Source organism: Pyrus communis, chromosome 3 (assembly GCF_041283825.1).
Source record: "Pyrus communis isolate YQ-2024b chromosome 3, ASM4128382v1, whole genome shotgun sequence".
Lineage (NCBI taxonomy): Eukaryota > Viridiplantae > Streptophyta > Magnoliopsida > Rosales > Rosaceae > Pyrus > Pyrus communis.
In genome coordinates this window covers 28,413,751-28,439,688 of record NC_142567.1, presented here as the reverse complement: position 1 = coordinate 28,439,688, position 25,938 = coordinate 28,413,751, and the positions used below count along the sequence as shown (strand labels likewise).

At 38.3% G+C, this 25,938-nt stretch overlaps 3 protein-coding genes and 1 pseudogene across 6 annotated transcripts; all 4 read right to left on the bottom strand.

Annotated features, from left to right (window-relative positions):
- Positions 1-11: 11 nt before the first annotated feature.
- LOC148698276 (uncharacterized) lies at positions 12-3,016 on the bottom strand (annotated as a pseudogene). The gene is made up of 5 exons (XR_015961055.1): positions 2,629-3,016; positions 1,235-1,767; positions 895-1,041; positions 391-615; positions 12-305 (listed from the first exon to the last, which is right to left on the bottom strand). The product of XR_015961055.1 is annotated as an uncharacterized LOC148698276 (transcript).
- A 465-nt stretch (positions 3,017-3,481) lies between these two features.
- Positions 3,482-6,559, bottom strand: LOC137715980 (uncharacterized). Its single transcript, XM_088691709.1, has 8 exons — positions 6,254-6,559; positions 5,484-5,638; positions 5,147-5,253; positions 4,965-5,006; positions 4,783-4,864; positions 4,121-4,217; positions 3,917-4,023; positions 3,482-3,804 (listed from the first exon to the last, which is right to left on the bottom strand). Exons 2-8 carry the CDS (start codon positions 5,612-5,614, stop codon positions 3,681-3,683), a joined length of 690 nt encoding a protein of 229 aa, XP_088547835.1. The 5' UTR covers positions 5,615-5,638; positions 6,254-6,559; the 3' UTR covers positions 3,482-3,680.
- Positions 6,560-8,509: 1,950 nt separating this feature from the next.
- LOC137716553 (uncharacterized) lies at positions 8,510-14,201 on the bottom strand. Of its 3 annotated transcripts, none has more exons than XM_068456008.2 (9): positions 13,807-14,201; positions 12,986-13,108; positions 12,791-12,902; positions 12,562-12,682; positions 10,749-12,166; positions 10,271-10,615; positions 9,521-9,715; positions 9,349-9,437; positions 8,510-9,010 (listed from the first exon to the last, which is right to left on the bottom strand). In XM_068456008.2, exons 2-9 carry the CDS (start codon positions 13,084-13,086, stop codon positions 9,001-9,003), a joined length of 2,391 nt encoding a protein of 796 aa, XP_068312109.2. In that variant the 5' UTR covers positions 13,087-13,108; positions 13,807-14,201; the 3' UTR covers positions 8,510-9,000. The 3 variants fall into 3 exon arrangements, with proteins under 3 accessions (XP_068312109.2, XP_088547832.1, XP_088547833.1); XM_088691706.1 differs by having other exon boundaries at positions 12,986-13,105; positions 13,807-13,999; XM_088691707.1 differs by having other exon boundaries at positions 8,869-9,007; positions 13,807-13,988.
- An 888-nt stretch (positions 14,202-15,089) lies between these two features.
- Positions 15,090-24,471, bottom strand: LOC137715460 (mediator of RNA polymerase II transcription subunit 15a). The gene is made up of 12 exons (XM_068454802.2): positions 24,244-24,471; positions 23,774-23,906; positions 23,465-23,576; positions 23,161-23,281; positions 21,433-22,911; positions 19,611-19,681; positions 19,150-19,224; positions 17,506-18,885; positions 17,028-17,372; positions 16,431-16,625; positions 16,253-16,341; positions 15,090-15,585 (listed from the first exon to the last, which is right to left on the bottom strand). Exons 2-12 carry the CDS (start codon positions 23,881-23,883, stop codon positions 15,378-15,380), a joined length of 4,185 nt encoding a protein of 1,394 aa, XP_068310903.2. The 5' UTR covers positions 23,884-23,906; positions 24,244-24,471; the 3' UTR covers positions 15,090-15,377.
- Between the last annotated feature and the right edge of the window lie 1,467 nt (positions 24,472-25,938).

The window sequence follows — 25,938 nt, the reverse complement described above, 5'->3', positions numbered from 1 at the left end:
AAAACCAAAAATAATGTAAATCGATGATCGAAAGAATGAATAATAGTTACAAAGAGTTCACTTATTGATCCTGGAGACATTTCTCTAGGTACTGATTTTCCCTCCTGATGGCATCAAGATCGGCTTGTAGTTTGTCTACATTTAAGCTTCGCGAGGCCATGGCCGCTAGCTTCTTTTCATGTTCACCTACTTCTCGTCGTATTCTATCAGTTGCCAAGATTTTCTCACGAATCTGTTCGAAGCACTTGTGGATGCTAGTGAGAAGCCTATAAGCCTGCTTCCCAACTGCATCTTTCTTTGCTTCCCTTCAAATTAATAAGTACCGTGATGGACTTGTCGTAACTACGTATTTTTAAGTCACGGACAGTTTATGGTAAATGAATTTCGTACCTGAACACCATTTCATCTACAACAGCATACGTCCGATGAAGACGTTCTTGAATAGAGTTATTCTCTAACTGAAGCTCCCTGGTGTCTTTTAAGATCTGCTCTATGTCAGCTTCTTGTTTCCGACTGTTCTTTGTGATCTCCTTGACCCTTTCAATGTAGGACTTTCTTGATGCCAGCTTGGGCTGCTTCTCTAGATCCGTTGACAGTTTAGAAAGTTCCTCCTCCCTACAGAATCATAAATGCGTCACCAACAAGCAAGCAACCGAAGTTGTGAAATTGAATATTAGTAAGATAATGAAACAGACAATGGGCAATCTTTGATCACAATTTATACAAGAAAGTTTTCTATATCCCCTCCATCGTGTACCTTTAATAACAAAATATGTTACTTTCTAAAAACTGAAGATTCCCAAACTATATCACCAACCACAGAAGTTTCGAAGACAGCAGGAGCATAGACAATATGACCTAGAAATTGCATTTATTTAATTTTGAGAAACGTACCTTTTTCGAATTTCAAATAAGATGGATTCTTTTTCCAGTTCATAATCTTTTAGCTTACGGAGCTTTTCCTGAGTATATGGGTTATTTGCAAATACAGACACCTGAAGACTTTCCTTTTTTGCTTCCAAGGGCTTTCTGACTGCTTCCCTGAGAAAAATCATTGGTAACAGATGAAACAATACATACACATATGCTGGCAAAGGTAGCACCGTTTGCAATATTTATATCTAGCGCATGAAGACACGAGTCGTTAAAGTTTAGTTTTTATAAAGGTATATATTAGTCCGATATACAACTAACTTAATCGTCATGAACAATTAAATAAAGATTTACATCTCACCACTGTGACGTCAATTCCCCAAGGTGATGCCTTCGAACATCTATTAGCTCATTAAGTTTCTCAAGGTGAAATTCAATAGAATGATGGACGTCAAATGCCATATCTGCTGCTTCTTTTACTAATTCCAACTCTTCTTCAAGTTCTGAAGTTTTTGCTTTAACCTCCTCCATGAGCAGTTGCTCCTGATTTTGCACTTTTTCAGTCGAATGATTCCCGCTAAATACATTAGTTTGTCTGTCCTTGTTGAATCTTCCTGTGCTAGAGGTGCACACATCATTAACGCTTATTTCAGGTACTTCACTCTTCAATGTGAGTTTGTCCAACTTGACTCGAACTTTGTCACGACTAAGATCTGGTTCCTTGTCACCAGTTGTTTGGTCCTCCAAATTGCTTCCAGAGCTACCTTCTTTCTCTTTCCTTTCATCATTGACACCCTCTGGACCAGCTTTTCCGCCAACTTCAGAAGAATCTGAAAGCCTCTCCACCAAGAACCTTATCAACTTGTACGAGCCCTCTTCAGATGGATACAAGAACTGCCGTAAGCAACACATATTGTCTGTTTCTAAGCACAATTTCAGAACAATAAGAATGACAAGAACTACACTCAGAAGCAAAAGAAAACACAAGCACAGAGAGAAATTTTAAATCAAATTATAAGCAATCTCATACAATTCAAAGATTCAATTGAATACACTGGAAGTTTGTCCGTCACAATACAAATAAACCAAGACAGTTTGAAACCACATGTTCAATCCAGACTTCACACAATCAAAACGGTCCTAAATGACAGTCTGGCGACATTATAGTTTATATACACATCAAAGTGAGTACAAGGTGAGCAAACATCCCGCGCCAGACCCTGGTATACATATATAGTTCAGTGTCACGCAATTTGTAATTTTTTCAGGACTCTTAACAAATAAACCCCTCAAAACACCAAATTATAGTCACTAACACATCAAACGCCATTTCAAAGAAAACAAAATCTCCCATGGACCTAACTATTCTTAATTTACCGACTATTATTGCACGCAACATTCGCAGTTGACAGGTCAGGGGCTTTTTCTCCCAAAAGTTTGATTCTCGAATTGTTTCTCACTAACATTAACAGCCAGGGACTACACTAATCAAGCTTAACTTTGATTTAGTAAGAAAAGCTTTCTCCTTGAAACAAAAAGAAACTAAATTTCATAGTTAATTTTGCAACAGTACGTAAATTATATACTTCTAGTTCCATAAACCCAATTCAATTTAGTATCAGAAAAATTGAAAGGCGTTGCCTTTTCTTATCTTCTATTAGTTTTTCTTTCACATTCTCGCATTTTCTCTGGAAACAAACACCAAACACGTAATCCAAAAATCGTAACTTGAGAAGCAAACGATACGATTCTTACCTGATGGAAGCTCAGGTCGGCGAGGTAACCGAGGCTCTTGATCCCGGAGGCAATGTCCGTACAGAGCTTGAACTGGTCGGCGACGGAGGAGTCGGGGAGGGAAGTGGGAAACGGCGTCGTTTGGCCGGTGAGGTTGAGAGACTGGCCGCAGATAGAGACCAAGGTAGCCAGCGTCAGGTCCTTAACAGACGAACGTCGTCCGGGGCACATACGCCGGAGCTCTCCAACGACTTCAGCAGTATTTCCCGCGAATTTTCCATTGCCGATTGATGGAATTGAAGAGATTTTCTGCGAGTTTTGGATTTTCAGTGTAGAGTGGCGGTTGTTTGGCTTCTTTGTTCTGTTCGTTTCGCCGGAAAGAGTTTGATTCGACGTCGTTTCTAGAGCGACTTTTTTTTATGATATTTACTCCAAAATACATCTCATTCCGGTAAAACGATAACATTAGTTGATTAAATAGTTAGTTGTTAGAAGAGAAGAATAGATCAAACTCGTACTATAGTGCATAAACATAATTGTTTTCTGTCACTGTGATATAGCTCCAAAATATATCACCAGCATGCCTCAATGCACGGGGTTCGAATTTCCGTTTTTGTAATTTAGATGAGTGAGTGTAGAATATTACTTGCATGAGATGGGGGTTCAAATTTCCGTTCTTGTAATATAGATGAGTTAGTGTAGAATATCACTTGCATAAGATGAGCAAGAAACCGGCCAAAATATTTGAACCAGCTGAGCGGTTTGATTTGGTTTTAACACTAAAAGGAGTGTAATCTTAGACCGAATTGAACCAAACCGTACTTTATTTCGTCGAAGCAATTAAGTAAACATAACAGATATATAAACAATCGCATTTCCAAATCCGAAACATTCATAAACAGGTAACATTCAATCTCAAGATCCAGCTTACATCTTTACTGCATTCAATTCCAACATTACAGTAGATACAACTGTTAAAGATGAAAAGTTTCTTTGGTCTTCGATGACGAAAAGTTTCTTTGGTCTTCGATACTTCAGGGTCACGTCTCAAGAGAGCGATTTACGTTAAGATGTTACTTCATGTATTTCTGGAGGAATTTGCGGTGAAAGTCGCTCCTGACTGTGTCATTGATGAAGCGCTTAGGAGTCTTGGTTTCACCACGGGCCTGATTCTTGAACACCACATCGTCATCCCATCTGAGCCATAAGATCCACAAAGACGAGAGCTATTAGAAAAAGTGACCGAAGGGAGCCACTGGAAAATCCTAACTTGATCACAGAACAAGCTAGGAGTAAAATCGCGACTAACCTTCTTTTCACACTAAACGATGCGGGTGCTGCACCATTAAGCAATGGGTTTCCTCGGAGAAGCTCTGCTTCCTTGACTTTAAGCTCTTCCTCCCTCTCTAGTCTTTCCTGTGGAAAGCATAAAGTACATTTTTGTTATACTCAGCGATATCAAAGCAATTGATAATCTTAAATATTCTGTCACATCACTTCGTTGAAAGCTCACCTTCCGTAACTTCTCCTCTGCTTTTTCCTTCTTTATTTGTTCAAGCTCGGCCAATAGAGCTTCCATGTCATCCTCCTCGTCATCGTCATCTTCACCACTATAATCAAAGTAAATGTTCCAAATATATGAGGAAAACACGTAGTAATATCATTACACCGCAAGAAATGGATTGAACTATGCAAGCAAAGAAAACATTACTATCGACAAATGAAAGGCTAGTTAATAGTCTGTCATAGCTATTTTTGATTTGCAGATATTGTTACCGTTTCAAATGGAAAGCCGGGAAACAAGAAGTTCATAACTACGCAAACCAACCCCCACCATAAATGTTTATATTATCTACTGAGAAATATCCAAAATAAACTGTAAGCAGACAAGTCATGAGTGATTGTAAACAAAGAAATTATGTGCATTTGTTTCCATGTTGAAAGTTAAGCAAATAAAGCCCACAGCAACCATGAAAAGAACTAGAACACATAAATGTTCATCTAGTCAATACATAAGCAATTCTTCTTGGTCACAAAACCATATATCCAAGCATGTCTTGCATCAAAATATTTGATAGAACTTTAATACTTCAACATCAAAGCTATGCTGGCAATTCACTGGAACTATTTATAGTTATACATTTGGATTCAAGTGTATACGCAAAGAATACCAACCTTTCATCATCACTTTGGGCTTCCACGTCAGAATCATCAGCATCTATATTACGTGGCACAATTTCAGTGTCCCTTCTGCCCCCTATGAGCACAAATATTTTATGTAGTTAGTAAATTTAGCGATTACTTACTTATGAACTTGCTGCCTTAAAAATGTAAAATATAAGAGCTAGAATATACACCTTCCAATAACAGCTGGTTACCCCTCCTGCGATCTCTGTCATCTGCACAATGCACATATCAATTAGAAACAATGAAGAGATAACATCACATCCCCTATAGACTCAAGATATCAAAAAAATACAATAAAAACTAGTCAACTCGCCCCCAAGTGCTTGTAAAAAATGTGAGGAAGATATCATACAACTATAAGATTTATCCTTTGATGAATAATGCTTCCTTTCGCTCTCTTCCAGTTCCTCCCGGAGGTTCTTCTTCTGCAACTCATCCTGGGTGTCCTGCCCCGGCTTTCTGTTAGACACGCATGCCAAGAAAGGCAAAGTCCAAAATTAGAATCCCGGGAAAACGCACTCACATATTACCAGAACCAGAAAGATACACAGAATACTGGAAATTTGAAGGGGAAAAAGAAGTATTAACATATGCAGAGTTGCATTTGTTAATCATGGATTTTAGACTTGTACGTCATGCACTCACAAAAGTTTAACAAGCATCAAAATCAGTAACTGACAAAGATCTACCTTGGTTTTAAAGATGTATGGGCAGCCATGTCCCTTGATGAGTATTTCTGTGACGGGCCAAAAATCCGAGTACCACCTTGTTCATTACCACCTTTAGCAGGTGCCCACGTGGGTCTAGCTGCTGTCGTCATGTCTTCTAACTGTCTTTACAACACCTGACAACCAAACAATAAGCACAATATCCATAAATCATCCACAAGCCTGCAATGACTACATATATTTGCAAAATGCTCATCATATACATCTGAGTGCAATGAACACATCAAAATACAATAACGATGTACGTATACATAAACGGGAAAGAGTGTTGAAATTCAAGTTTATTTCCTATCAAATGAAAAACACACACCAATCCCACAGTAGTGTTCTTTTCCTAGTGGTGGCACGACAAACACGAAGCCGAGGATGCGGAAAGATTCTAGCAAAACACCCAATAAAAATCAAGCCCAATTTCAAGTTAATGCAACCCAAAATTTCAATTTCTCTTCGTATCCATGCGTTTTCCAGCAACCAATCAAACAAATTCATGAAAGATTATATAAAGTAAACAGATGAGTAACAATCCTCGCTTAATTTCCCCAATTCTTCTAACAAAATTTTGAATTTCTATCGGGTTTTTCTCAGCATCCAAACGTAAACCTAAACAATATTGGGATTTGTTCCTAGAAATCAATAACTATAAAAGTACAAAAACTGGCACGAACAAAAGATTTAATACATGGGTAAATAATTGAATTCGAGTTCCTATTGATTGGAAATTAGGGTTTTACCTGGTTCAAAATTGTTCTTCGATTGACCCAGACCAGAGAGAAGCGAGCCGCTTCCGAACAAAAGAGGAAGGAAGAAGAGATAGGAAACGAACCGTTTTGTAGTTTGTAAACATATCTATATATACAAGCGGAGAAAGCAAAAATGGTGAAACATTCATAACCCCAAAATTGCCCTCTCCCATTAAAATTTCAAATAAAATAAGAAATATTCAAAAAAAAAAAAAAAAAACCAACTTCATTAACTAACTTTATTTAAAAAAAAAAAAAATATTATTTTGTTTTTTCAAATAAAAAATCAAAAGAGCCAATTGCCATATCGTATGGTAAGAGGTTAGTAAGAAAGAATGGCGGCGCTATCGGGTTAGGGCCCCCGGCTTGGTTTTATTTGGGTTGGACCATACCGGTTTTCTTTATTTCTTGAAACTTGATCCAGTGTGTATTGTCTAAAAGTTGGTGAAATAATTTTTCAATAAGTCAGAAACACAGCTCAACAAATCAAGTATAATAATACAATTGATTAAAACATAAATTTCTTAAAAATTTTAATAAATTGTATTATCACATTTATTGTATTGACTGTGTTTCCGATACCAAAAAATTTTCTCAATCAAGTAGAGTTCTAAGTGAAATTAAGAATAGGAGAGCCTCGAGTACAAGTGAAGAGGGTCGATGCATCGTGTTACAGTCACATGCAATAATTTTTTAGTAGAAACCCCAGTCCCCTTTTCTTTTTGCATCTATTTTTCTTTTGTGAGCACCAAGCCAAGAAGAAAATAAAGAAGCTAAGACCATGCCAAACCAAAGAAAAGTAGTTAACTCTTATGGGGAGTAATCTACCAGTATATAGAAAGACTTGAAATCAACCGTATGGACCGTTTATCATGAAATATGTTATTTAGTACCTACATTATTGATCTATTTGTTACATTTGTAGAAGTGATCTTCAAATGAAGATTAAGAAATTGAACGATTCCGACTACTTTTTGGATAATGACTGCATTCTCTCCTTAGGATGAGCTCATTCCACCACTTTCAAATAACATATCTTTCTTGTACATATTTTATAATTAGAACTGTCCAATTTCTTCATCTACATTAAAAGATCATTCTTATAAAAATAATCTTCCAAATTGGAGTTCGTTTAGTCATGCACGATGTATCATATACATCATAGGTGTAAGTACTAAGTAATGAAATTTCTTCAGGTGTTGTCGGGCCTTTGATCATACAAGTCTTTTTGTACACTGTTAATGTGACATCTTTCAATCTCTCTGTCGTTCTCCTTCTGCTCTCCCCAGTGAGAAAAAACAAAAAGACTCCGACCTGCATGAGATATGGAGATAATGCTCTAAATCCAAGCAAGAGACTGCAAGGAGGATTGTTGCTTCGAAATTCGATCATCTCTGCGTAAGTTTTGATCCCCTACATAGACTTATACGACCCTGTCTGAATGTTCTCTCATATCTTCTTCTTTTCACTTACATACATATACATGTGTGTGTGTGTATTTACGTATATATATATATATATATATATATATATATATATATGATGTTTATCAGAAGCAGTGTGAAGAAGTGTTGCATAAACAAAGCACAGTAAAATTAGTGGTGACCTCGAATTCTCGTGTTTGGTTGTAAAAGTTTCCGTGGTTGCTACATGAAAAGCAGATGAACTGACCTGAGATGGCAGCAAATAATGGGAGGAGGAATTAATATGAAGCGCTAGCATCCTCCGTTCAAGGGAGACTTCAGCAGCAATCTCCGTTGCGAGCTCAGCATTCTATATTTAGAGTTCCTGATGTGTTGCGTAATGGCAACGACAAAGTTTATGTTCCAGAATTACTTTCAATTGGACCATTACACCGTGGATTGAACTTACAAACGCTGGAAAGAATTAAATCATGGTACTTGCTTTGCCTGCTGGAGCGCAATCCAACTCCGAATACTGGTTTACACCACTTTGTTAAAGCCATCAAAGACATAGAACAAAACTGCCGCGATTGCTACGAAGAACAAATTGATCTGAGAACAATTAGGCCAGCTTCCGGTCTGCATTTGCATTTTTCTCGTCGTCTTGTTTACGTTTGTAATAAATCCAATTGTTGGCATGTATGCATGCAGTAAGTTTGCAGCAGTTGTGCTTTTCTCAGTGTCTTTGGGTTTGAAATAAAGCCAGTTGATGGCATGTGTTGCATTTGTGCTTTTTCTGACTGTCTTTTTTGTGTAAACTTCTCCAAACTTACAAACAGATCAATGTCGGAAAACATTGCATTCATTGCCTGGCATTTTCAAGCCAACGAAAACATACAGGCGATCACAGATGATTTACAGTATTCAAAGTATAACCCATGGAACTAACCTATGGAGAAGTTAAAACCTATCCCAATATTAATTACTTCTGGTAAGTTTATCCTATACACGCTTGCCCACTGACCATCCAAAAACTGCTTCAATCATCACAGCGAAACAGCGGAAGAAAATTTTGCATAACGGTTCTCATAACAAGATAACTACCCTTAAGATAGATTTGTTTGGGTCTGCAGAAATAATCAAACGGAGCTCAAGCAGTTCTCCCATGTTCCATACTTTGAGCTGAAACTTCCACCACCTCTCTGCTTCGCATGCTCCGAAATAACTGCATGAGCACAAACATCCCAAGTCTTTGCTATCTCCCCAAGCGACATGGGTTGTGAAATGCTTCTTAGAGATGTGCTAAGCCTTGACTTTGCCTTCACAGAAAGATCTTCATACTCTGCTGTCAAAGTAAATTAGAGTCAAATCATAAGAAAAACATTTTGATTAAACACATGAAAGTAAAATAAGTTTACAAACTCAAAACTGAAACGAAAAACATTAATCGATTCTTTGCTTGACCGTTGAGGCATCTCATAACTTTTACTGACAAACTATGAATTGAACCGGGGAATGAAGCATGCGTTTAATGGGTATTGTCTTTTTGAAACGAAAAGATTTCACCAGAATAAATAAAAAAGACACAAGCCCGTGTGGCTAAGAATTCACAATTGGAAATACAACATCTCTTAGTTTATGTAACAGCTGCAACATGTAAAGCCAGAGTCCTCATTTACTCACCTAACTTCGGCTGGAACCTTGTCCAAGAGTATCAGAGAGGACTCGGGATAATTGGTGGGAACAAACAGTTTTAGTGGCTGAATTTTTGACTGCACAATGCACAATGTTAAAGGCATGTAAATATGAAGTTAAGACAGGTAATGAGTCATTGCATTAACGTTTGAGAGCCCACCATATTCCCTGAATCATACTGTGATTTCAAGTTTGGACTGAGAGTCACAGCTCCAAAAGAGCACTTGAAAATGGTTCCCTCATCCCCTTCAGCAGTGGCTGCTGCACTAGGATCAACATCTTCATTATTGCTAACAACTGTGTTGATAAGCGACTGATTTATTTCTCTTATTTCTTTCAAAAGAGCGTGATTAGCCTGCAAGACAAGCAATATTATGTCCAATGACAAACATAAGCCTATTGACCAGAAATTGAAATACACCAAGATGGGAAATTCTTCAAAAAGAAAAACAACATTAAGTTAAGACCACCGATGTAGGATATATGTTAAGGTTGATTTGGCAAATTCTTGATCAAATAATGAATCTCTTTCTCTCTCTTTTCTCCGTCTCTCTCCCCTCACAGGAAAAAGAAACATTATGCTCTCAGATGCTGTTTTATTTTTCTTAAGCACAATAACTTCATTCAACAATATTTCTTTTCTTCTCCAATCCAAAAACAAGGAAACATCTTGAACAGCCGACTCACGCAGAAACAAATGCCTCATCTTAGAATGCGCCAAAGCCCTCCAGGCACTCAAAAGTGTATGCATAGGTGCACGGAAAAGCAACTAGCTAGCTTAACACTTAACTGCGTTACTAGAAATTTCATTTTCTTCATGCAAGTTAACTATTTAATAGGGCCCAATCACAGCCTTACCACTGCAACAGCAGTCAATTTTAGAAGTATATACCAAACAAAATATTAGTACCTCAGTCCTAGGCCTCTTGATACGAGATGTTGCATCTGACACTAGGTCAGATGTCTCTGAACTGGTCAACTGCTTGAAACTATCATCCGTACTGTCAGCAGATGACACAACATTTAAGGGCACATCACCATAAGAGCACCTCATTCTCTTAGTCCCATTTCTTCCATCACGAGTCATAATATTGCTTTCTTGCAGACGACAATTTGTCATCGCAGCCAGATCCTCACCAACTGAAGCTCTAGATCCATTACCTGGTGCTGACCCTGGTATTATATCAATCATATTGACCACTGAGCTAATGTCATTGATAGCGGAAATCCATGCATCTTGTGTCATCAATTTCACCTGAAAATTATCCAGAAATTTTATGTCACACACCACTGCAGGAAAACTTTGAGGAAAACGAGAGCTTAGTATTTACTAAAACATCATTATAACCACTCCAATGAAGTGAGAAGCAAAAGGCAGCTTTACTAACCACTTTAATTAAGCACTCAAGAGGCTCCTCTGTAACACTCGAATTGCTAGAGACAGTTGACAAAGCATTAACATGAGGATTATCTGGTTTGCTAGTTTCAGAAAGTGAAGGAGAGGCTGATACCCTAGGGGTGCCAATGGCAACAGACTTGACCAGTGCTCCGACACCAGTTGCTTGTTGATGTCCAACATTCTCAGCATTTGAGAGTGAGGAAGGTTTCTCAGAATCCCCTGGCGTCGGGGATGGAGTCATGGGAGTTGAAGGAGATGGGATGACAATTGGTGAACTTGCAGAATGGCCAGGGATTCCAGCTTTTGGGCGAGTCACTAGATTCTGCTGGTCAGCTTGTCGAGAAGAACGCTGCAAAATTTGAGGAGATGCAACCTGAGGGAGTTGGGTGGTTGAGGAAGTAGGAACTGGAGATCCTGCTTTCAACTGCTGAGGGGAATCTGTGAAGGTATGTTGATGAAGAACCACTCTTGGCGTAACATCCATCCCCGCTGTCATCTTCAAGTTTGCATCATGGATTTGATGAACCTTTGGTGTTTGTTCTTCATGCACCTGCAGCTGTACCAGAAGCTTCTGCTTTTCTTGCGGCTCTAACTGCTTCTGTAGCTGCTGCTGCATGGCTTGGTGCTGTGACTGCAACAGCTTCGCTTGCTGTTGTGATCGCTGCTGATACTGCTGCCATTCCAGCATCTGCATCTGTTGCTGCTTAAATTGTATGCTGAGTAGATTCCGATGCATTTGCTCTTCTTGATCTTGTCTTATATGCTGGTATTGAAGCATACCAGAACTCGAATGAAGGGAATCAATTGCCTGTGTCGTATTAACCCCACTCTGTAATGACAAGGTACTCTTGTTCGCTTGTTGGGGACCCCTGAGAACTGACTGTGGATGCTGCTGAAGCATAGATTGTGTTGACTGATGAATGGAAGATTGTTGATTCTGTTGAAGACTAGATAGATATGATTTCACTACGGAAGGTTTGATAGGATTTAATATGTGCTTAACAGATTTCTGAGAGGACTGCGACTGAGTTGGTTGCTGTTGCTGCTGTTCAAGTGGAGATTGCACAAGTTTTGGGATATATCCTTGCTCCTGCCACTGCTGTTGTGGAACTATCTGTTGCATTTGGCTTTGAGAATTAGAAATCATATCAAGGGTCTGTGAAGTTCCAGACATATTTTGCATGTTTGAAATTTGTCCAATTATTTTTGGAATAGGAGCCTGGGTTAAACCGGAAGAAGTAGGTATTGCAGATGAAAAGCCAGCAGAGCTTTGAACTCCAGCAGGTGGAACTTCATTCTCAATGTTCTGTGCCAACACTTGTTGGTGTGATTGAGATTGATTTGCTGACAACGCCATAAAGAGTGATTGCCCTTGATTCGGCACTTGGGGTTGCATACCAAAAGACGCTACTCAAATAGAACAGAAAGAACACCAAATAAACATTTCCCCATAAATAATCAAGTGTCAAACCAAGATCATAAACACCATCACACACACTCAACATTGATCCGTTGCTTTAAAGGAATGAAAATTGTTAACAAAAAATGTAAATAGCAACTAGATTCGAGTCTTGAATTTACACGATACAAGCAGATACACATATCAACAATGAATCTCATCTCAGGTAAGAAATGTCATGATCAAGGAAATGGCAGAACTTCTCTCTCATTATGTCGAATACAAAAAACTATTCATCCATTTCATAAAGCATGCATACCAGGAGACAAAAGAGGTAGTTGACAGAGTAACTCAAATCTATGGAGGTGCATGAAATAGGAGCACAGTTTTCATAGTTGTTTACCTGGATCACAGGGCCTGTTGCTATTACTACCAGAGTTCAACTGCAAATATTTGGCCATTGTATTCTGCGAATTGGTCTCCAATGTGTGCAAATACAGATTAATTTTGCTCAGATAATCCAACTGCACAGAAAATCCAGTCCATGGCACTCTAAACTTAGAATGCATTACATATGTAAGTACCCTTACATCAAGAATTAAATTTACGGCCAAAGAGAGTTGTGGAAGTACCTTACTAGTGGCAGAAGTGTAAACTGTTTCCTCAAAGCTTATAGCAATTTTCTTGACTTCTTGTAATGCTGCTTGACTAGAGTCAGGAAGATGGTTCCTCAACAATTCAATTCTTTACATGTTCATAACAAATAAAAGTGAGTTCATGATAAATAATTCAACGCGGCAAGCTATCTAAAAAACAAAAACACATACGTCCTGTTGACAACTCTTTGCCTTGCATTTGGCCATAGCCGGCTCCTCCAATCCATGGAGGGCTCTCCAGCTTGAGGAGTCCTCTGATTGCTGGTATCCATCGAATGCAAGAAACCCGACCTACTGTCAAACAAAGAAAACACAAGATTGAGCAACTTTCAAATGAAACACACTTAAGAGGGCTCATACATTGTACAAAATTCGATAAATTTGAAGGATGATAGAGTCTCTAAATATGAAGGCATTCTTGTTCCACAAAATATATCCGTTTAAACTGATTTAAAACATGATTTTGGTTTAGAACTTACAATTTTCACATACAATCGAAAACTCAATACGATCTACGCAATCAGAGGACAAGAAAAAAGAAATTAACAAACAATGACAGAACCCTAATCGATTAATGTTCAAAAGAATATAAAATCAACCCCAAAGAAAAGCCCTTTTTCTTGAGAAGACTTGAAGACTGGGGAAGTTCAATTGAGACCTACGTAAAGGGCACAAAATTTGTAGAAAATTTGATAAAATTATTCGATGGATGATATAATTTCACATTTTTTAATGCATTTTATTATTTTAATGTCAGAAAATGTATCAATTTTAGATGGTTTTTAACATGATTCTGTCATGAAAAATCCCCAATACAAAATCCATAAATTCACAGATGAAGAACAAAAACCCAAACTTTCGATTCGTATGCAATTGAAACGAAATTACGATTTACAAGAATCAGAGGACATAAAAATGCACAACAACGGTGTTTTCGGTTACAATTCAAAAGAAAAAAAAATATTTGACCAAAAAATAAAAATAATAATTACCGTTTTCTTTGAGAAGAGTTGGAGATTGAAAAATGCAGGCAGCTTGAACTGGAGCGATATGAAAATTCATAGGAAAACTGCAGAAAGGGAGGGATCCGGATCAAAGGCTCGAATTCAAATTGATGCGTGCGGAACAAGTATTTTTTTTCTTCAGTTTGTTTTTTGTTTTTCTCTATTGGAAATGCCAATATTCTATCTATTTATTATTTGGGTAATGCTAGGCTGACTTGGCTCATTTTGGAGGGGTTCGTCGGCCGATCGGACCATGTGGCTGTCCGGTCAAATACCCATCGGATGAAACTCCGTCCAAAATATAATTAGTTCGGTCTAACTCCGAGAATTTTTCCGACTAAAATTTTGTCCATGACCTAAATTCATTAAGTTACAATTTTTCTAAGCATTAAAATCAATCAAGCAATATTAATGTGATAAACTTTAAGTTCAGCATGACCCATTACCAAAAAGCTGATATTGTTTTGCGCTTAACCACCTAATACGAGGTGTGGGGTTATATTATAAAAGTTTTCGATATATTATTCCAAACCTAACCTCCTAATACAATCTGTTGGGTTATATCAAAAATGTTATCAATGATATCTTTTTTTATCAAACGATATATTAGGAGTATTAGAGCCAACGGAGTCCGAACCCACACCGTGATACAAGGACGACAATCCTCTCCCTCACTGTGTATTATTTTGTTCTATCTCCGATGTGAGACTCTACCAAATGTGATTGCATAAGGAGTATTAGTATTGATGGGAAATTCCAAGGTTTGATTTCCGGACCACCTCACCCCTACAGATCCATACACGAAAAATCATTCTCTACCCCACACCCCCCTCATTTGTCATGCTATCCTGACCACTTTTGATCGCCCTCCCCTCACACCATATGGATGAGAAATCTTTCATTGTGATTGGATCAGGTACATCACGTATTTTTATATAAACGATGGAAAATTGTATTTTTTAAGTTATTAATTTTTTTAACACCACCCCATCTTTCGATCACATTGAAAAATCTCTCCACTCGGATTGGAGGTGCCGTACCCAAGAACCTCTCGTAGCTGATGTGCTATGAGAGGTAGATGAGTGTGGGATCCATTGTGAGACCCACATTGATCAAGGTGTCAAAATACGTTGAGTGTGCAACATGCATTACTACTGCTAGCTCTTCTCATCACATGAGTTCGACCACATCATTCATAGAGGTTTTTTTAACAAAAACATATGACTCCCATGTATTTTGATCTCACCAGACTTCGCCAAGCTCAATTACTCTTTACTTGGATATCCCCATCTTATAAACAACCCAAGGAAAATATTGACACAGTACTCTTTACAAACAGACGTCACAAAGCGGCTTGAGGCCGCATTTTCAACAAAAACCAACAAGAAGTTAAATAAATCCCCCAAGATTATTTCCCACAACAGACTAAGGTAAGTTCCTCCTATACATGTCTGCCTATAGACTATCAAAAAACTGCTTCAAACATCACAGCGAAATATCACCGCCGTTATCACAACAATCCTCGGAATACCTTTGTTCGGGGATAAATACAGGATCGATCAAGCAGCGCTCAAGCAGTTCTCCCATGTCCCGTACTTTGAGCTGAAACTTCCTCCACCGCTTTGCTGCGCATGCTCAGAAATAACTGCACGTGCACAAACATCCCAAGTCCTTGCTATCTCCCCAAGGGACATGGGCTGTGAAATGCTTCGTAGAGATATGCTAAACATCGATTTGGCCTTCACAGAAAGATCTTCATACTCTTTACTGTAAAAGTAGAACATTTACAGTCAAATTTAGGCTTTTAAATTTAACACGTGAAACCAAAATGAGTACATAAAACTCTAAGAGAATGAAAAAATAATTGAGACATTCTGCCTCATCGTCATGGCACCACATCTTCTAGTGAGACACGATATAAATTGAATTGGGAAACAGAGCATGCATCTAATGAGCTTTTTTTTCATCGAGAAAAGATAACATTTGAAATAGGATTTCACCAGGATGCGCAGTAGGAAATGCCAGGTCCCTTAGGCCTAGTTTGGTAATGAAGTGATTATGAAAAAAACTGGTATTAAGAAAAGCTGGGAGCTGTTTTTGTGTTTGGTAAACATTCAGCTTCAGTTTTTTTTCACAGTTTTGGGTGAAAAAAAACCAAAAACAAGAAGTTGCAAAACCCAACTTTGAAAAACCGGCTTTTTTTCGCATTTTTTTACATAAAAGTTTACCAAACACTATAATACTGCTTTTTTTTTTTTTTTTTCAAAAGCACTTTTACAAAAAAGCTTACCAAACACTCTACTATTTTATTTCACAGTTGCTTATTCTCACAACACAGCAGAAGCATCTTTTTTTCAAAGCACAGCAATACCAAACCAGCCCTTAGTTTATGTAACAGCAGCAACATCTAAAGTCAGAATCCTTATTTTCTCACCTGACTTCAACTGGAAACTTGTCCAAGAGTATTGGAGAGCAGTTGGGGTAATTTGTGGGAACAAGTAGTCTTAATGGCTGAATTGGTGACTGCAAAATATTAAAAGCCAAGTAAATACAATACATTTAATATTTTGAAGAAATGTAAAAATTCATGGCATTAACATTTGAGAGCCCACCATTTGTGCTGAAGCATACTGCGATTTCAAGCTTGGACTGAGAGCCACAGCATCAAAAGAGCACTTGACAAGAGTCCCCTCACCCCCTTCAGCAGCGGCTGCACTAGGGTCAACATCTTCATCACTGATATCAACAACTGTGTCGATAAGCAGCCGATTTATTTCTCTTATTTCTTCCAGAAGAGCATGATTAGCCTGCAAGATAAGCCGCACACTTATGTCCAATGAAGAAGCAGGAAAAGCCCTTTTTTGTCAGACATTGAAAAGCTCCGAAAAAGGAATTCTTTAAATAAGCAACATTCAGTCCAAATCAGCAATGGACAGACATAGTGACATGCATACACCCCAAAAAAATAATCATTAACAAAAGTTAGCATCTTGAACAGTTAACTCGCAGCCGAATGCCCCTCAGAATGTACCAATTGCCAAAGCACTCCAGTCACATCAAGTGTATGTGTAGGTGCACAGCAAAACAACTAGCTTTGAAGTCTTGCTGGAAATATACATTTTTAATGTGAAACTTTAATTATTTTAAGTTTGCCTAAAGTTAGAGCAGCTGTAATTTCTAGTGAGTATAAAAAAAAAAATGATTAATACCTCAACCCTAGGCCTCTTGATACGAGATGTTGCAGTTGACTCCAGGTCAGATGTCTCTGAATTGATCAACTGCTTGAAACTATCATTCATACTGCCAGCTGAAGACACAACATTTAAGGGCATGGCACTAGCGTAGCGCCTCATCTTCCTAGTCCCATTTGATCCATCATGAGTCATAACGTTTCTTGCTTGCAGACGACACTTTGTCATCGCAACCAAATCCTCACCGACTGCAGCTCTAGATCCATTACCTGGGGCTGACCCTGCTATCCTATCAATCATACTAACAACTGAGCCAATGTCACTGACAGATGCACTCAATGCATTAGGCGACATCGATTTCACCTGCAAGTTCAAAATACAGAAATTTAATTTAAGCACAAGTGAGGGAAGGAAAAGACAAACTTAGATGGCAAGCACTGAAACATCATTACAGTACTCAAAAAGAGAAATATGTAATAAGAACCACTTTACTAACCGCCTTAATCAAGCGTTCAAGGGGCTGCTCGGTAACACTCGACTTGCCAGAAATAGTTGACAAAGCATTAACATGAGTAGCATCTGGTACACTAAATTCAGCAAGCAAAGGAGATGCCGATATCCCAGGGGTGCCAATTGCAAGGGACTGGACTGGTGCTCCCACCCCAGCTGCTTGTTGATGTCCGATATTCCCACCATTTGGTAGTGAGGAAGGTTTCTCAGAATCCCCTGGCATGGGGGATGGAGCCATGGGAGTTGAAGGAGATGGGATGACAAAAGGTGAACCGGCAGTTTGCAATGGTGTTCCAGCTTTCGGGTGAGTCAGTAGATTCTGCTGGTCAACTTGGGGAGAAGAATGTTGCGAAATTTGAGGAGATGCGGCCTGAAGGAGTTGGTTTGATGAAGGAATAGGAAATGGAGATCCTGATTTCAACTGCTGATGAGGATAAGCACGCTGGCCTGAGGACATATGTTGCTGAAAAACCCCTGGCTTAACACCCATCCCCTGTCTCATCTTCAAGTCATTTGCATCATTCATTTGATGAAGCTGTGGCATTTGGTGTTGGTTCGCCTGCATCTGCGCCGGAAGCTGCTGCTTTGCTTGCTGCAACTGTTGCTGCGGTTGCTGCTGCTGCTGTTGCTGTTGCTGTTGCAGCTGCTTCTGTATCAGTTGCTGCTGCATTTGCTGTTGATACTGCTGCTTCAGTTGATTCTGAAGCATTTGCTGTTCCTGCTGTTTTAATTGCTGGTGTTGAAGCATACCAGAATTTGACTGAAGGGAGTTAATATTTGGCTGAAGCATACTAACCCCACTCTGTGATGACAAACCATTCATGTTAGCTAGCTGGGGAGCACTGACAGGAGTTTGTTGGATAGATCCCACCGGAACTTGCTGCAAAGAGTTCAGTGCATTTCCCTGTCCTGAATCCAAATTTGTAATCGGCTGCAATGAATTCATCATGTTCTGCTGTGCTGTTGAAACCCCAGATATCGAAGACATTGAATTTTGCTGCAAACTTGTCATATTGTTCTGCTGCATTGTTGGCACAGAACCTTGTAAATTCATTGTTTGCAACCGCGGGTTCATTTGATTTTCATGAGACTGCACTTGAGGAATTTGAGACTGCGGCTGCTGCATGGAGTGCAAATGAGGTGGGGGGAGCTGCCCTTGTTGCAGAGGAGGACCTTGCTTCCTCGGTCTATTTGTATTAATAAAATTTACTATCTGCTTCTCATATAAACCCAACTTATCTTTCAAACCAGGTGAAATGTTACTCTTGGAAACCTGTAAGATTGATATGAGGCGCTCTAACATGGTTTTGAACATTTTTAGCTTCTCAAGCTGCTCTGACTTTGGTTGTTGTGGAAGAGAATCGTGCTGGCAAACAGAAAGAACAGACGTCAGTAAGCAAAAGAATGGCAATATAAGGAGTAACAACTTTGTAGCGAAATCTTATTAGCATTATTGGTGAGGTAACAATCCCATGTAGACGGTCTACATGGGTACAATAATTAAAAGGGAGTTCAAGGTAGAATCTATCAAAGAGCAGCACCACAATAACCTAGCAGGGAAAGCCCTGCTTATTGCTAAAAGTTCAAGCAACAAATTATGAGAGAAGAAAAAATTGAATTGATTACATACCTGCTGAAGTTTAGTAGCAATTTTGTGATACATTTCACTTAGTTCGGGTAAGTACTTTTCCTTCATGACTTTGATCTGCAAATAAAAGTTATAAATACAAAGATGATTGGAAAGAACTTTGCCGCAGCTACAAGCTTGCCGACACCATCATGACATTAATGCCAATGGAAATGAGCCCGTGCATGCAACCATGAATTCAGACAGCATGAATTCATGTATGCTTGTATCTAATGAAGAAAGTTTTAATTAACTTCCAACCGATGGTAGCTTAACAAAGCTGCCCCGCAAGGAATCTTAACTAGCATGTAATTCTTCAAAATCCCCATTCAAGGCAACTTTGGCATTAGTATAATTATTTTCCAGTAGCTCTATTCCCACCACCACGCCAAATAATTTGTATTTTTATATTTAGATGTTGTATGTGAAAGCCATCAAATGGACAAGAAGTAAGGACATTTTACTTTTTGATAGACCTCCTCTTGCCAATCACCGCCATTTGCATGTCCAGTCTGAGCTGAGGAATCTAGAGAAGCTACAAAACATAAAGAGATATATGTCAATGTTTGCACATAAAATGAAATTTGAACACGAGGGATAAAAATGAGAAAGAAACAAAATAAGCATTGCATGCAGAACATTGATATGGAAAATTATCCTTCCCAAACAGTTGAAATGTATTTTTTGTAAAACAAATATAAATATCATTCCATACATCATAAGCAATCTAAGAACAGACAAGAAGCTTCATGAGCCAGTGGAACAGGACCATGCATGCACGAGATTGGGGAAAATATATCCATGGGCAGTGACATTTAGTAAACACAGTAGTCCACCGAAAGCACTTTATCTATAAACCAATAGAAGCAAAATTGAAGAATAAAAAGTAAAAACCCAAAGGTATGAAAGGCACTTCAGGTGCAATTTTGCTCCTACTTTCTGCTTATGAGGGCAATTACTTTTTTATGGGAAGACTTCAAAGGTTTCTATTTCTTTGTTTAAAAGTAATTGTGGAGTTATCAAGAGGAAATGGGTTAACATTATGTCAGAACAGCGTCTCTATCACCACAGCTCATGAAAAAGACAAAGATACAAAAACTAAAATCAAAGGCGACAGAAGCTTCAGCTTTCACCAGTAAACCACTCGAAAGAACTCTGATTGTAAAAATTAAGCACAAGAGGTGAAAGGTAAACTTATGGTAACTAAGGTGGTCCGTATACCTAATTTGAGGCGTAGGCGCAAAACTCGAAACTAGGCTATTTATATATAAATATATATATATTCTATTCTCTTATATATATATATATATATATAAGACTAACTATTTCTCTTAGTCGGGTTTAATAACTATTTCCTTATCCTTGTGGATTATTATTTGCTATAATTATTTCATTTCCTTGTGGGATTTTACTTTTAGATTATATAACCACGTCAATCTCTATTACTCAACCCTAGTTCAGCCTATGGATATTCAGAATACAAGACTAACTTTGAATTTATTTTTCTTTCAGTTTGGGATTTAGCTTTTTAACTCCCCTCCCCTGTGCTGCAACATACAAGACTAACTCTGTTCCTTTTATATAAATCCAATTACCAAATATAAATCACAAAATTTTATGTCCACTATCACTACACATATCAACCTCTAAAAAGAAAAGCAAGAAATCAAGAAAGACCAAGGCTTGCTTTAGCTCTATAGTTTAATGTGACCAGATATTTGCATAGGACTCTGGTTCTCCATTCCGTGATGGTTAGATGCTGAAGTACTGGAAAAGAACAGAAATCCTCATGTTTGACAGAGAGGTATGATGCATCTGTTTAAAATTGATGGTGACAACGAACATGTGGTGGGAAGATGGGACACACCTAATTGGCAAGATAGCCAGGCATAAAAATTTATATTGACCAAGTCCAATGCACATCCATGTTACATTTTAATACAAGAAGTCATATATGGTAAAGATAAAATTCCAAAATTAGACTACTTCCATAGAGAGTCTAGACACCTACATCTGGCAACCACAACAAAATAATATATTTACCAAAGTCATCCAAAAAAAAGTGTGCCCCATAAAAACATATAATAAAAGACCATTTTCATAACAAAATCAGATTAATGACGTAAAAATGACAGTATTACCTATAATACAATATGATAAACAGACCCAAATCACATAGTACAAAAGTAAAATAAGATTCCATCCAAAACGTGCACCTATGATAATCCAGATATCATGAAAGCACATGCATCAAATCAGGAAAGTGCATAAGTGCAAAAATCGTACTCGATGATGTCTCAGGGAGGGGTCTCTGAGATTGATATAACTGCTTTTGCTGATCCATTACGTTTTGAGCTTGAAGCATGGTTCCTGATATCTGACCTGATGCTTGAAGCCTTTGCTGCATATCTCGTTGCAGTGGATTTGACTGCGGTTGCAAACCCATTTGTTGCATCTGTGCAGGCTGTGGTTGAATCTGTGACATCATTTGTTGCTGTGATGCTTGCGGTTGTAACTGCTGTCCTTGAGTCGGTAACATTTTAGATGCATTCTGATGTTGTTGCTGCTGCACCTGAACCTTGGATTGTTGCAACAAGTGTACAGAGTGCTGATTTGGTTGCATACTAGAATTACCACTTTGAGTTCCAAGGTGCTGCTGTTGCTGTAATCCGGTAACATTACTCTGAGAGCCCAACTGCTGCTGATGCATATTTGAAAGGTTGTTTTGCTGCTGTTGCTGTAACCCAGTAACATTACTCTGCGGGCCCAATTGTTGCTGATGGATATTAGAAAGGTTGCTTTGCTGAGCCATTAACTGCTGCTGCTGCTGCTGCTGTTGCTGTTGCTGTTGTTGAAGGTTTAAAAGATTATTCTGCTGGTTTAGTAACCTCTGTTGTTGCTGCTGCTGCATATCCCCAACATTATTTTGTTGTCCAATCATCTGATTCTGGGACAAGTTTGAAGCAGTTGGCTGTTGCACCATAAGCGGCGGCTGCTGCTGCTGCGGGGGTAATATTGGCTGTTGTGCCATTGGTGTTTGCTGTTGATGAACAGCTGCCTGTTGAGGCTGCTGTTGCTGCCTGAGAACTGGCTGTGAATGCTGCTGAAGCATGGGTTGTGATGACTGTTGCATAGCAGATTGTTGATTCTGCTGAAGACTCGAGAGAGATGGTTGCACCGAAGTCTGCATAACAGATGATGTTGGCATAACAGATTGCTGGGAAGACTGCAACGGAGTCGATTGTAAAAGGTTCTGCTGCTGTTGCTGTTGCACAAGTTGTGGCATATTTCCCTGCTGATATTTTGGCTTCAAAAGCGAATGTTGCATCTGTTGATGGTATATATACTGCTGGGAATTCTGGGAATTCTGGGATTGCTGCGGCTGCTGCTGTTGGGGAACTACCTGTTGCCTTCCTGGCATTTGCCTTTGAGAATTAGTAAAGACATTGGAGGGTACCCCCTGGCCCATGGAATTCCCTAATGAATTCTGTGAACTTCCGGACATATTTTGCATGTTTGGGTTTTGTCCAACAATACTTGGGATAGGAGTCTGGGTTAAACCGGACGAAGGAGGTAGTGCGGATGATAAGCCAGATGAACTTTGAACTCCAGAAGGCGGAATGTTATTCTGAATGTTCTGTGATAAAAGTGGTTGGCGTCCTTGAGATTGATTAGCTGGCAACGGCATAGAGAGTGATTGCCCATGATTGGGGACTTGGGGTTGCATACCTTGATTGGGGACTTGGGGTTGCATACCAAAAGACCCTATTCAAGTAAAATAGCAAGAATAAACACCACATAAACAAGCGTCAAAACAAGAATACAATAAATGTCATTTGTAATGATCATTTGACCCATTAAATACGAGCGAATAAAGATATCAAGAACGAATCATCTCAGTTAAGAAATGCAGGAATAATTAAGAAAAAGAAAGAACGTTTCTCGCAATAAATTAACCACCAAGAAGAAAGCTAGCCGGGAGAGAAAAGGGCAGTTTTCAATAGTTGTTTTTACCTGGATCAGGGGGCCTGTTGCTGTTACCAGCAGAGTTAGATTGTAAAGGATTGCCCGGTGAATTCTGAGACTTGGTCTCCATTGTGAGCATCTTCAGAGAAATTTTCCGTAGATAATCCGACTACAAAAATAAAAATAAAATCCAAGCTAAACTTAGAATACAGTTCTATCCAAAATATGAAGAAAGTTCAAACATACACAACATTATTTTAAGAATTCATATATGTAATAGATAGGTAAGTATTTCAGTACGCAAACATTTCATGCACCATAAGAAATAAGAACTCTGGTATTATGGAAGCACCTGGCTTGTGGCTGCAGTATAAATCTTTTCCTCAAACCTTACAGCAATTTTGCTGAGTTCCTGCAATCCATCTTGTCCGTTGAAGGGAAGATGCCTCTTCAATGTATCCATTCTATACATGCAATAAAACCAACATCAGTTACTGACTACCAAAACGGGGGTAGCATTCATAATAGCAAAACTGGATTCGTAGACAATCCACTAAAATATGTTTTAAGTTTGAACCCCTCTCGCCATAGTTTAGATTAGATTACGCTAAATTAGACTACCGCTTGAAACAAAAAAAAATCGACAAAGAAAAACACTTACATCTTGTTGACAATTCTTTGCCTTGAATCAGCCTGCAGCTGACTCCTCCAATCGCCAGCATCCATGGCGGCCTCTCCAACTTGAGAAGGCCTCCACTTATTGGTATCCATCAAATCCGATCAACCCAACAAAACTGCCAAAAACAAAAGCACAGGACTGAGCTATTTCAACGAAAACCTACGAAAAGGGCACAAAAATTCGTGTACAAGAGCTAGCTATTCGGACGACGATACAGTTTATAATTACGCAGGCATTTTTTTTGCATCAGAAATTGCATTCATTCAAGCTGATTCTAAACACGATTTAGGCGCCATGAAAAATCAAAACTTGCAATTCACATACAACCGAAAACCCGATACGATTTACACAATCAGATCACCAAAACACCAACAATAACTAATTTTCCACAAAACCCACGATCGATCAACATCTAAAACCAAAAACCCACAAATAATTGACCAAAAAGTTACCTCTTTTCTTTCAGAACAGGAGAGTCGAAGATTGAAAGGTTCAGGTAGCCTGGAGTGAAACAATGGAGAAATTGCAGAACTGGGAAATCGGGGGATTGGGAAAGGAAGGAGGGTTCTTGCTCAAAGGCTTGAAACTTTGAGAAGATTGAATGGATTGATGCGTCCGAATGTGGTCTTTTTAGTTTTTAGTAGGAAGGGAGAGGCAACGAAATATCCTATTTTAACCAATGTCTGATTTTTTTAGGTTTTTTTATTTTTATTTTTTATTTTGAATTTTTTTGGGACAAAAGGACAATAAAACCATTGTCCTTAGGATTTTGTACGTTGCCACTTGCCACTTTATCCTAATCCTTCTAGGCTTTCTTGTCAAATCCCAATAGGATAGGAATATTTCCGATTAAGTCAAAAAAACAAAGTAATCTTTTTTATAACTAGCTTCTCGGTATGCGCTCAAATGCACGAATTGATTTTTAAACGCCAATAAATGTGTCGACATTTCATTAGTTTTATGTCTTATATCATCATTTTGAAACTTATTTATTTGTACTAAATAAGAAATTGCTATATATAGTTGGTCTAATAAGTTTGTGTCTCGAACATTATTGAGGTAAAAAGACTGAGTTTTTTATATATTTTTTTAATTTTAAATTTATTAGTTATATAACTTTACACTTTATTGCTTTTCAAAGAAGACAAAACAAGGAGGAGATCAATTATTCCTCAATTAATCTACACTTCATTATTCCTCAATTAATCTACTTCTTAACCTTTTTGGTATTAAATTGCATATAGTAAGAGTCGCGTAACTTTTATTTTCATGTGTTAATAAATGGAAGAATCCAAATGATTTCGCATGTGAGTAAATACATGTGGTTGGCATGAAATCTAAATGTCTCTTTAGTTCAATATAACAACCTCTTGTCCCACGAGATTTTGAAACCATTACCTCCTCCAACGAAATAGAGATAAAAAAACCATTAGTACAAAGGTAGAATATGACCAAACTCTAGGTATAGCAATTTTTTCTCTCTAACAAAAGTCAATACATGCAGATGACACTATATCACAGTGACGAAAATCAATTATGTCTATGCACCCCTACCAACATCCTTACCCTTAACAAAAGCCAATACATTGATATCCTCTACCCTTTTAAAGTCATCACATTTTTATTCAGAGAATGGAGGAGAGAAGCTGAAGGGCTGGTTTGGTATTGTTGTGCTTTGAAAAAAAGCTGTTTCTGCTGTGCTGTGAGAATAAGCAGCTGTGAAATAAAACAGCAGATTGTTTGGTAAACTTTTTTGTAAAAATGTTTTTGAAAAAAAAAAAAAAAAAGCAGTATTATAGTGTTTGGTAAACTTTTATGTAAAACATACGTGAAAAAAAACCGGTTTTTCAAAGTTGCGTTTTGCAGCTTCTTGTTTTTGGCTTTTTTCACCCAAGACTATGAAAAAAAGCTAAAGCTAAATGTTTACCAAACATAAAAACAGCTCCTAATTTTTTTCAGAATCACCTCAGTACTAAACCAGGCTGAAGTAGCATATGAGGCCGTGAGAACATGGAAATTCAGACCAAAGAAGCATAAAAACCATATGGAAAAGATGATGATGCATCTTGAACAATTGACAAACTTGATAGAAAAGACGTGATGCGCAAACACGACGTCCTTTCAGGTTGGAGGGGTCCTTGTGGTCT